Source organism: Coffea arabica, chromosome 7c (genome assembly GCF_036785885.1).
Source record: "Coffea arabica cultivar ET-39 chromosome 7c, Coffea Arabica ET-39 HiFi, whole genome shotgun sequence".
NCBI lineage: Eukaryota > Viridiplantae > Streptophyta > Magnoliopsida > Gentianales > Rubiaceae > Coffea > Coffea arabica.
This window is the reverse complement of record NC_092322.1, coordinates 11,833,595-11,846,486: the sequence shown is the minus strand read 5'-3', so window position 1 is coordinate 11,846,486 and position 12,892 is coordinate 11,833,595. Positions and strand designations below refer to the sequence as shown.

Sequence of the window (12,892 nt, the reverse complement as noted above, 5' to 3'; positions counted from 1 at the left end):
ATACCTTCTCGACCTCCACCGCACCATACCGGTAAACCCCCACTCTAACTGGGCACATGCCACGTTGGCCAATCCTCCCCCATACTTCCTCATCCACGTGGCACATGTTCCAGCTGGCGCTGGAGGGCTGTTGTGGTGACGGCGGTTAAGGAAGGTGTTGTGATTAGTGATTTGCAAATTGGGAATACGGTGTGGGTATGGGGACCACGTGGGAGGAAGTGGAACCCTCCACAGGATATTGAATGTGGGGTCCAATTCTTCTTTACATTAAAATTTTTTTTTTTTGTATATACAAAAGACGTGGGTCCTACCTAAGGACTTAGGAGGGGCCTGGTTTTCGTCCGTTAGTGTCCGGTATGTAAGTATAAAAACAACCAAACTGCCTCCAAATTTTCTCGCAGTCACGCACTGAAAACTCTTCTTCCTTTTCTTGTTTTCTTTACTCTCTTCCTCTCATCTCTCCTCCTCTCTCCTCACAAATCTCTGTCATTCTTCTGTCCCATTTCGTTCTTTCTTTCTTTCTCTCCTCCCTCCCTTGCATTCTCACAAGAAGAAAAAAAAAGAAAAGAAAACAGGGCACTCTGTTTTCCTCCATCTCTGTTTCTTGAACTTCAGGTGATTGATTAATGCTATATATTACTGATTCTTGATCAATTTCATGACACGGGCTTCTCTTAAATTGGATTTTCTTTTGACAATGTATGGTTTGGAAACTTCCTTGCAGGCAAGAAAACAGCTACAATGACTAAACAGAATGTGGTAGTATCTGGTACAAAATCAGGTATCAGCATGGCAATAGCTGTTGCGGTGACAAACTCAGCACTTTTCACCACTGCATCCCAGAAGCCTCCAGCTGTTCCGGGAACTTACTTCAGTATTTCTAAGAAGAAGCTGCTTCAGAACCTTGAAATCAATACCGGGGCCAAAATCAACTCTTGGGTTGACTCAATGAGAGCTTCTTCCCCTACTCATCTCAAGTCCACCCCACCTCTCTCTTCTGACGACCAATCCTCTTCGACGGTAAGTTTTCGCTTGCCAGTCGCCATCCTTCCTTTCTTTCTTGCTGTCAGGTTAAGGGTCCGGTTCATATAGAAAATTTTACAAAGGAAGAAAAAAAATAGTGCGTATTTTTATTTCCTTGTGCAGTCACATCTGCAACTTGGCTAGTAAATTGCATGGAAGATACAAGTGAAATGTGGAGGTGGATGGGATTGTTTTTTTTTTTTTTTGTTTTTGATTTATTAGTCGGTTTCTTGCAAGAACGATGACGTAGGTGATGACATTAGGATTGACGTGGAAAATTTATTTTGGATTTTGATCAAACAGCTGCACCATCCATCGGCTCTGGACATGTTTGAGCAAATAACTAATGCTTCCAAAGGAAAGCAAATAGTGATGTTTCTCGACTACGACGGCACGCTTTCTCCTATAGTGGAGGACCCTGATCGCGCTTTCATGTCGGACGCGGTTAGTTAGTTAGTTAGTTATTTCGTACTTTACGAGTGTTATTGGTGTTATGCTCCTACGATTATCAAAGAAGGGGAAAAAAAAAAAAATCCCATTTGTTCATACTTCTGAACAGTAGCAGCATTTGTGTGACAGATGAGGGCAGCCGTGAGAAAACTTGCTGGGTGTTTTCCCACAGCGATTGTTAGTGGAAGATGCAGAGACAAGGTACATTTTTTCTTGAAAATGTTTTGCCTTTTGGCTTTGGTTTTTGAGTAGCAGCAGTAGTAGTACTAGCAAGTATCTATGGAGTGGTTGGTACTATGATACATGCAGATTTGGTTATATTCTTAATTGGGATTGCTGGGGGGTGGTGGTTTAAGTTTGGACTAATTGTTGTTGTTTGGTTCTTTAATTTTAGGTATATAGTTTTGTACGATTGGCAGAGTTGTACTATGCTGGAAGCCATGGAATGGACATAAAAGGGCCATCAAAAGGTTCCAAACACAAGAAAGTAAGTAGCAAAAGCTTCCGTTTTGGTAGTGAATCAAGAAACTTCTTGGGCAGCCAGCTTATATCTCACTGCTTTAGTTTAGTCCACCACCCAAAAGAAAAGAAAAACAAAAGGGACCCCCCTCCCCACCCCCTCTCTAATCAAAAGTTTTGTCATTAATCTCAGGGAGCTCAAGCTGTGCTTTTTCAACCAGATACAGCTAATGAATTTCTTCCTATGATAGATGAGGTTAGTGTTTTAGCTAATGAAACGTATGCTTGGCATTATTTAATTAACAAATCTGATTTATGTTGGTTAATTCCCACTAATCAGGTTTATGAAGCACTACTAGAGAAAACTAAATCAACGGAAGGGGCAAAAGTGGAGAATAATAAATTTTGTGTGTCTGTACACTTCCGCTGTGTTGATGAAAAGGTATATCCTACTAACTCCAAAGTACTAGTAACTTTTTTCCTCTTTATGTCTTGTCTATCATGCAACTAGTTTTTACCAGTAATTATATCACTAATCATGATTATTAGCGTGATTTTTAAAAAAAAAAAAAAAAAAAAACTACTTTATCCGATGATTGTCCGATACATGGATGGGCCTTTGATTACTTTTGTGGGCACGACCAATCATGGTTAAAGGTTTAAAGTAATGGGTTCTGAATTTTCTATTGTGATATCACAGAAATGGGTTGAACTGGCACAGCAAGTCAAATCAGTCTTGATGGACTACCCAAAGCTCCGATTAACCCAAGGAAGAATGGTATATATGCATGTGACGTCATGATTAAGTCATTTCCTCAACAAAATTAATCATCTTTATTAATCTATTATGATTTCTTGGGTTTTAGAGCTAATTTTGGTTTCGTATTAATTAAGTGATGAAAGAGTGTCTCACTATCAGAGTGTCATTTTCATTTGTAACAGGTATTAGAAATCCGTCCTACTATTAAATGGGACAAGGGGAAGGCCCTCGAATTTTTGTTAGAATCACTTGGTAGGTTTTTTCTTTTTTTTTTTTTTCTTTCTTTCTAATGAAAATTTTATTTTTTTTTATACTCATATATATATATATATATTATAATTATGTCTTAGTACTTTGGATGCTACGGAGCACATGATTATAAAATGACTGACTGAAGTGAGTTATTATGAGTTGTAGTTGCAGCCACTTTTTTTTTTTTTTTTTTTTTTGTAGTTTCGATTTAATTAATCTAGAGTTTTGTTCCAACATGTGATATTTAAAAGTTGCTTTAACATAATTTAATCACTCTAATTAACTGTCATAATTAACAAATCAAATCCCTTTCTACATTACAGGTTACGCCAATCGTAAAGATGTATTTCCTGTTTATATTGGGGACGATCGAACCGATGAAGATGCTTTCAAGGTATCCAATGCTCCCAATTTGGCTCGCATGCTGTTTTTTTTTTTATCAAATATATTTCTTTTTATGTTAAGTAATAATCAAGGTTAATTGCAATAATTAGGTGTTGAAGGAGAGACGACAAGGTTTTGGAATTCTTGTTTCAAAAACTCCAAAAGAAACCAGTGCTTCTTATTCACTACAAGAACCATCAGAGGTGATTTGACATGTTTATCTATCTCTATAATCACTTTTTTTTTTTTTTTAACCACAAATTTTTCAAGGACTTATGAGTAGTTTCTTTTAATTGGTTTCTTTAGGTGATGAACTTTCTCCAACGCCTAGTACAGTGGAAAAGGCGGTGCTTAGGAGAGTTCGAAGATAGCTTGAAGACATAAATGCAATCTCTGGCTAATAAATTAGAGAAATTCTATAGTAAAGATATAAAATATATGTATTGTTGTAGCCGGAAAAAGAAAAAAAAAAAAAAAAGTAAATTCAGAGAAAAGCATGAAAAAAGAAATTTGCTTTTCTCTGGGCTTTTTGGCCTTGTACATCTTTTGTATTATTATTTAACCATGTACAAGGGAAATTCCGCTGTACTAATTTTGTAAGGTCATTTTCTTTTTTGCTATCAATGCAAATAACTAGCTTTTAGCTTTTCAATAGTATCCCTCTACTCTTTTTTTTTTTGGTAATCTTTTATCATATAATTTTGTTTAATAATTCATTTGTTGAGTGTGATTTGGGGCTCACCTGTAATGGAGATAAATTAGATTGCAGACGGGAATAAGGCCCATGGATGCGATCGCACTTTAACGGGCCAATTAATTTTCTTGTACAAAAATCTATATGACACTCATGGCAGCCCGAAAATTCATCAAACGTGCATTGGATGGGAAGTAAATTAACTATATGAGTACGAGATTATTATTATTATTATTATTATTATTTCAAATAGAGACGTGACTTTTTAATTACCACATTGACGACTCGAATCTATAATCTATTATTATTGGTTACGTGCGAAACGCCTTATCAATTATTATTACCACGCGTCGTTGTCATGATTACCAAGAATTTGGCATGATGAATTTAATTATTAATCCAAAATGCAGGAACTTCTATTAGTACATCTGAAGAGGTCTGACAAGCAGTCAACTTCTCTACTTTTCAAAATATCAGTACGAGTTAAGTAGATAGCTCCAATTTTCAGTCTCTCTTATTTTTTTTGGTCCCAAGGTTTACTTGTTTGTACACAAAAAGCAACTATAAAAAAGAAAAGTTTGAAGTTTTAACCGATGCGGACAACTGCCGCTGGCTTAAATTGGCTCCACATGCATTGACAAGCCCCTCAAAATTGACCTGTATGAGCACAAAAATGCTTGCTCATTACTCTCCTATAGTAACCACCATAATTTTGTTTTACATGGCAAGACTTTCCCATTTGATTGTAAACTTGAGAGAATTTGTGGCAAGACTAGTGAGGGCGAATACAAGTACAATTTATGGAAGAGTATAATATTAGAGAAGTCCTCATGGATCGAGCAGAAGCTTTGAATTCACACACTTTTTCTTCCTTTATGTATCCTTAAGTCCTATCTACGTGCTTCCGTTTATACATCATTCATCCGTAGAAGCCACAGAGGTGCTGCATTAGGTTTCACACTACAACGCAGGTTCTTGACCGATGATACAAAATCCAAGAAGATCACTAAACTTACTACTTTCGCTTGACTGGCCGATCGGTTTGCTACAGATGAAATGAACTGGAGCAACCGCCCAAGTGCAGAAAAATGTATCCTACGTAAACAGATAAGTAGATGGCCGTACAAAAACAAATTTAATAGCTATCCACCAGTTTCTCCCCATGTATACATACGTGCATGCGACCTCTTGGACCTTCGAGTTCTGCGTTTAATCACATACCGAAACTGAGTTTACTAATTTAAGGAAGAAGCCTCTCATGTGGGATCCAGCAAGGCTTCTTAAGCTTGTAGCAGTTCTGAATTACTTGGACCTGCACTAGGAAAAACGTACGTGTTACGTAATACCTCCTTATGTCTCGAGGTATGTAAATATCGATCTTTTGTCACTTTAATACACGGGTCAACACAATATTTGCACGTCTGTTTTCTCATGATTATGTAGTCGTAAAGCATACGACCTACGTTACTTGGACAATTATTTCTTGCATTTTTAGTGTACATTATACCATACTTCAAATCAAGTGAACAGCAGTGATTTATGTGCCAATTTTCAAGGAGATGACAAAGGTCTAAGGTGGTTTGAACTTTGAAGTAGATGTTTTTTAATTGAAAGAATTGTTGCATTCTTCAACCGACAACAATTGCTATAGGCCGGCCCTTTCCGTGGCACGACGGTTGAGAATTGAGTCTCTTCATCCTAAGTACATTATTGGCAAAAGACATCTGCAGCTCGAAGAATTTCAAAATCTTCCCTTTCTTTTCTGGAGATAAGATCATGAAAAACATATATGATTTGTCATGTGGGATTCAGGTAAAAAGAATGGGAGTTATCCATCCTTGTCTCTCTCTCTCTCTCTCTCCAGCGTCGTCCCATGCTGAGTCAAAAGGGATAGCTTATGACTTAGATATTCAAGTATTGAATAGATGGTTCGTTTATTTTACGGCAATTGATGTTCTTCTTTTTTCCATTTCATGCATCAACTGCGGTCTGTTAGTTGATTTGACTTGTGAAAATCAGAGATATAAAGCGCTAAAAATTCATTGATCTTGGCATGGAAAAATGGACAGTACAGCAATCTGAGTTCTGAAGCAAAAGCATAATGCCCATTGCCCCCTCCATCTGAGTTACTCTGCCAATTATTGGTGAACCAAAGCTGTTGTCGTCTTTGTTTTCTTGGGTTCCATACTACCAATTATTTGGGCAGCATTGATGGCCGATTTGAGGACAGATAAAATTTTCAAGTACTGTCATCACGAGAGTTAAGTTTGAATAATAGCAAAAATATATCGTGCCTTGAGTGATTTTGTTTTGTTTATATATATATATATATATATTTTTTGGTAAAAAGAAAAAAACGAGATATATAGTTAAGTTGAACTCTCCATCATTGTCTCCTTTTCACTAAATCAACCCACTAATTTTTTTTTTTAAAAGATTCTAGAATAGCACAAAAGTCTACAAATGTGATTAATTGTATCTCCACAATGCCACTAATCAATGGAAACTTTTACTAGCTAGGAATCTACTGAATGCTGCCGGAACAATGAAAAAGAAAAGCGCATTTTGTACTGGTGAAATGTGACTAGGTCTTTTGTTGCTTTGTGAGGACTGCTAGTTCCGTCAGGATGATCGTTCTGAAATGTTATTAAGAAAATATTTTAATTGCTGCCCTTTTTTTTCTTTTCAATAAATGCATATAGAAGATAAAAAGTAAGTTGGTTTAAAAAGAAAAACCTGTTTAGAGTTTTGAAAAAACAAGAACATTCATTTACATTTGACTAATTATAAAACGGAGTTTAATTAATTTGATAGCCAAAAAAAAAAAAAAAAACAACATCTAGGCAAACAAGAGTTCAGTTACATATTAGATTACTTAGATGTTCTGTTCTTTCATTTATCTACAAATAATTTGATTGTGTCTGCTCTTTGTAGATGGCTGCCTCCTTGCGTCGCATGTCCTAGGCCTACCTACATAGACGGATACACCACTTTCTCGGACAACAAAAAAGGCAATTTCTTGTAATCTTCAGGAAAAAATTTTCTAAAGAAAAGCATCGAGTGGACGCCAGAATTTAATCATCGTGATTAATTAATACTAAAATACAATCCGAGGACAAAAACCATATCATGGACCAGATATTTTATACGTCCCAAGAATTCTATTCCATGTTTCTGGAACAAGAAACATGGAAATAATGGACGGCTGGTAGCCATTGTCTCCTCAAGAAAATATGTATAGGCCAGCCCATTGGGCAGCTAGATTTAAAGGATCCCACCTTAAAGTTGGATGCAATCTCCCCTACAAAATTTCTAGCTTTTTTTTTATTTTAATTTCTTTGTATTTTTGGGAAATATGAATGTATGTGCTGAGGGATTGATGGAATGGGGAAAAGAATAAAAACCCTTTAATTTTATTTGTGTGTTTTGTTTGTTTCGATTAGGTTGTGAAAGGGAAACCCACCCACCAAGAGGGCCTTTAGGAATCTACATGGTTGAATGAGGAGTTGGAATCCACTCAAAAGAGGGAGTAGTGTTTTGATGTGAAGAAAACGAAACACATGGATTTTGGAATGAAAACACTAACATGCTTCCAAGTTATATTTTGACAACCTCGGCTCTTTCGGACGTGGAAAGAACGAGTCCACTAGATCGAATCCACCCCATCATTGTTGCCTTAACTACAAATAAACAAGAACGTGTCTTTCCAAGCTTCAATAATTGGTGCAAAAGCAACAAAAAAAAAAAAAAAAAAACAGAGAAGAAGGGGATGTTGCATATGATGGTAGGGTTTTGAGAGGAGGGTGTATCTTCTTCCCCTTCAAGCTAGCCAACAACCGTGCCTAATCCTACCCAAAAGCTGTCCTCCTTTTACTTTTTCTATAACTATGCCTTCATAACTTTGTCTTCGAAAAAGGATAAATCCCATTTCAATCTCTCATCAATTTCCAATCCATTAACCACGTTCTACAATGCCTTGATCCCATAAAAATTACATTTTTTTTTTTCCAAATGAATGAATGTGGATAGATCCCAATTTGTGGCACGGATGAACAAACTCAAAGTCTCCATGCATGAGCGCCCCCCCCCCCCCCCCACAACAACCACAAAAAAAAAATACAAAAGAGATCCACTGGGATTTAATCAAACCAAACGAGTTAAATACATAAACCATGCATATATAGCGTGCACCATATTTGTTTTGCATACAAAAACAGAAATGGAGGACCATCATTTCTTTTCTTCTCTTTAAGGAAAATGTTGGTGTGAGGGGCTGGTAGCTGTTGATGCCACGGGCGGGAGGGAGGAGCCCATTCGCCATGGTCCTCTGAAAAATACGTGTCTACGACAGGAGGGTACATGCAGGAGGGATTAGGAACACGTGTGCCCCTCTAGGGAATCGGTCCCCGCATTGAGGGTCGAGCCATGGAGGGGAGGGGGGAGGAGGGGCTACCATAAATGTAGATACAGAGACTCTAACGGGATAGTTGCTGAGACATGGTCGGATGTGCTTAAGTATAGGTCACATGGTGATCCATATGTGCCCCAGATGCCATCGTTGCGGGTAACAGATTAATGCAGCTTTGGTGGTGTTGGTCATTGGTAGGATCCATTCGGAATTAATGGCATATACCAGCTCAAATTGGTCGATGCATAGAACAAGGATCCAAAACATGTAGGAATGAATGCAATTGCCTGCGCGGTGATCCATGGGGAGTGCAGCCGTTACTAAACTGTGTAGTACCTGTTGATAACAGTGAAGTTATATTCAGTTAATGTTTATAGGGGCCGTGTGCATGTTTAATTACAATATTATAATTACGTGATTTTTTGTTCAAAATTTATTGATTGATATAAAAGGATTGAGTGTTTTGCCTCGAAATTTTTCGGTTTTCTTTGGAAAATTTCAATGGCAGTCTTACTATCTTATTTTTCGTAACAAGAAATTATGTGACAATTAAGATAGTAAGAGTGTCATTTTATAAACATAAGAGTGTCACAGTCATTTGGCTTTGCTTTCCTTGTCTAATTTAAGGAAACCCCTCGTAATCTTTTTCTAAAAGATGAAGTATAAAACCAATAGCCATTGAAACTGTTCGCCAAGGATTTAATGTCTTGTCTGACAGATTAGAATTCAAACTTGGCTATCAGGTTTGGAGTAGGAGGGGAACAGAGGAGGGTGGAAAAGGTTTGAAAAAAAGAAGAAGAAGAAAAAGTATAATAATGATAGGTTTATTTTCTCTTGGATGAACCTTTTTGGACCCTATTTTGATCCGTATACGCAATCACCATTCTATGGTAGTTCAAAATGCGCCCTTAGTGCTTTAATAGCTCTACTCTACATAATTGTTGAACCACCAAGAAGAGCTTTTTGCTTGTAGTTTTTATCAGATACGGGCATGCATGCCACGATTCGCCTTTACACCATGCGTGGTACCTTGGACTCTTTGTTCAACATTATTATACATCTAAAACATGTACTTTTTACAATTAATTATATTCTATGTTTATTTGCCTAATACAATGAATGGCATCTAGCTTGAACTCTTTTTAAGATTATTCAACGTTATTGTACACCTAAAAATAGGTACTTGTTACAATAATATCCTACCCATTTCAAGTATGTATATATATATATATATGTTCCCAATTTTCAATAATAATGTAATTCTCATGAATAAAAATTATAGATGGTGAAAACGTGATGCACGTACCTAGTTTCTTTAAAGAACTTGGCACTGGTATCCTGGCATGAAAGGTTGAACAGAGAGTGGCTCAAGAACAAGGCTAACTCGCAACGTGCGGCTAATTACCAAGTCTATGTATTAGTCTAAACTTTCTGAAGTTTCGTGCACTTTATTGATGTCTTTTGCTGAAAAAGTCATTGAACATCTCAATGGGAGAAATTAAAGCGGATGTAAACTCCACCGGTAAATAGACCGACGACTTCGTAGTTGTTGGTCACGCTTAATTAAGGCGGATTAACGAGGAAGAAAGGTTTGTGGAAGTACATTAAAAGAAGCGTCTTCAATGACTAATTATACATTTGAGTTTAACTTTTCAGCTACTTTCGCAGTGATAAACCATCTTGAAGTGTGGTGTTAGCCTGTTCAAAAGCAGCCCTGGATTAAATTATTACGAGTAATCATGACTTTGATTTGCTTCCTTTAATCCAACACTTGAGACTTAAGCAACTGGGCATTTGTTTAATAGACACTAACACTAATGCTTATAAATAATTGGAGATCTTCAACTTGTCTTCGACTTGGCATTTGTGTATTTATATATATATATATATATATATATATATATATTTGCTAAACTAGTTGTTTAGTAAGTGTGTGGTCCTCGAGTTTGATTAATTAGTAGGACTTGTTAATTCCAAACATGACAACAAAACCCACTAATGCTTCCCACTTGTAGCTCTTAAATGGACGAATAAATAGAAAAAAAGAAAAAGAAAAGAAAGCAAGGTATTTTTATTATTGAGTCATTTGCAATATTGAAGCAACTACCATTTGATACACCAAAAATAAATAATAAATGTGAACAAGAAACTTCATTATTAAGCTGTGTAGATTATTTTCTGAGGAATATTCGCATTCCTCGGTTATTGTCAAGAAAAATTATCTTTTTTATATATGCATAATGAAGTCTTTTAGTTTTAGTGTGTGTATACACGCACACATATACATACATGCATGCAATGCAAACTTACAATAAGCAAAAATCAGTCATTTGCAGTGAAAATTTTGTTTTATAATTGAAAAAGATAATTTCTTTAATTTGTAAAAACCAAATTTGTTTAATTGTTTTATCAAACTGTTCCCTTCCTGCAGACTTGGCTGAGTTTTGGAATAACGATGCGGACTGTGAATAAACCATTTTCTAACTTTTGACTTTTCTTTTTAGAAGAATCATCGTTCCACTTTGATGACAGGGTTGATGATCGAATAACAAAAGCAGGAAAAAGAAATCGACCACTGGATTAGTGCTCCAAGCCCACATAGCTTTCTTTCTTTCATTCTGGGCCTCTCCTTTTCTCTTTGGAGTGTGGGGCTTGTTCTTTGTCGCTCGAATTGGTTTAAGCTTAAAGATTAAAAAAGAGAATTTAGGATCTACTTTTAAAAATTAATCTTCTGATTCCCATTGTGAAGCTAATTCGTTTTGGACTCAATATGGCCTTGTCCCGAATTAGTTGTCAAGGCCACTTGATGAAGCTTGATTTGGGCTATTGTTTTTCTGCCAGCCGTATGAAGCCCGTAGTCCAGTAAATGTATTATCTTGTTTACGTTAGATCGAATTTTCCAGTTCAAAGAAAGTTCTAACCCTATTAAAAATGAAGAAAGAAGAGAAAATTTGAGAGTCGAACTAATAGTTTTGAGTTTTGATGCCTTGGGGACAGGTATAGGTCAATTTTGGTTTTGATGGGCATGCAATGAATACGGTGGCTTAGTTTTGGACTCTTTGGCAGGGCCTGTAAGTGCGCTAGGGTCTTGGTCCAACACATTTTCAAATTATTTAATTATATAGATCTGTCCCATTGTCTGTTGGGATGGGAAGGAGATCATTTCTGGCAGTCTTCTGGCAATATTCGTGTTTTTCCGTTTTTGTTTTGCTACGATTGTTTTGATTTTGAAGTAAAATAGAACCCAAAGTAACAAAACCAAGAGAAAATATAGTATGTTTGGTTGAACAGCATCATTTGTTGTATAAGAAAAATGATTAATGGGATTTCAAGTTAGTGCATGACAAACAATGTGTTGGGCTTGATCAAGTTAGGTACAACTTGAATCAGGCTCGACTTGAATAATAGTGTCAAAATCAAATAATTCATATATTTAATACTTAGCCATGTACAAAATTAACCAAATTTTATGGATTTATGACAGGTATCGAGCCTGAGTAATAATAAATTTCTACTCACAAAAATATATATGTATAATGGTAAGTAAGGTCATCTTCACAAGGGTTGGGAGAAATTATATTCCTTCCAAGTAAGAATTAATTGGGGGTTTGAGAAATTAAAATAAATAAATAAATCAATACACGTAAAAGCAATCAAACAAGAGAGAATTTAAATTAATTCAATAATAAACAAGTTCTCGCCAAAGAGAAAACTCTGGAAGTGGTTCATACAACTGCTCATTGATGTAATAATTATTTTATCTATTCGCTAACAAACGGGTTATAATTGTTAAACAAGTGATGACAATCATCTTTTCATTACTGTATCGAATATAAACAAGAAATAACCCTAACTATTCCTTATTGTACAATGCTCATCTTGAAAATGATTCTCTTTTTTTTTTTTTGTCAAATACAAACAATTTAATTTAACTTTTTTTGGGTAAATTTTACAAACAATATCAAAAAAATGATATATATATTCTTTTTTTTTTTGGGGTAGGAGATCAGTAATGTTGGAACAAGCGATTACCGTGTTCTCACTCTCATAAAAAAGGGGGAAAATCAAATGTTTAATAAATGTCTTAGGGTGCATTTGATGAAACTGAAATCTGAAATCTTAATCCATTAAGTTATTTAATTGTTAAGAATTAAATCTAATACATTTGAGTGCATATCACATTCAATGATAAGTGAATAACTTATCACTTAATTTTGGGAGCAAGTTTTGTCTAAAAAATTCAGTGCAATTTAATTAATTTAGATGTTCAATTTTTTATTTTCAAATGGTCTGAATATGTTAAGATCTGAATCGATTAAATTTAAGTACTGAATTGAGTTATCAAGCAGGACATTAGTCTAAAGAGTAATGAATTTATTAGATAGGTTATATTTTCCCGATCACTTGGTCTTGATAAGGTGAGGAAGTGAGAAGTGATGAAACTAATAAGATCTAACCCTAG

General features: G+C 35.7%; 1 protein-coding gene across 1 annotated transcript; it reads left to right on the top strand.

Annotated features, from left to right (window-relative positions):
- The first annotated feature begins 397 nt into the window (after positions 1–397).
- LOC113698403 (probable trehalose-phosphate phosphatase J) lies at positions 398–3,985 on the top strand. The gene is made up of 12 exons (XM_027218213.2): positions 398–615; positions 725–1,020; positions 1,327–1,467; positions 1,603–1,674; positions 1,868–1,960; positions 2,126–2,188; positions 2,273–2,374; positions 2,633–2,710; positions 2,875–2,944; positions 3,268–3,338; positions 3,439–3,531; positions 3,635–3,985. The coding sequence occupies exons 2-12, from the start codon at positions 742–744 to the stop codon at positions 3,710–3,712; spliced, it is 1,140 nt and encodes a 379-aa protein (XP_027074014.1). The 5' UTR covers positions 398–615; positions 725–741; the 3' UTR covers positions 3,713–3,985.
- The last annotated feature ends 8,907 nt before the right edge of the window (positions 3,986–12,892 follow it).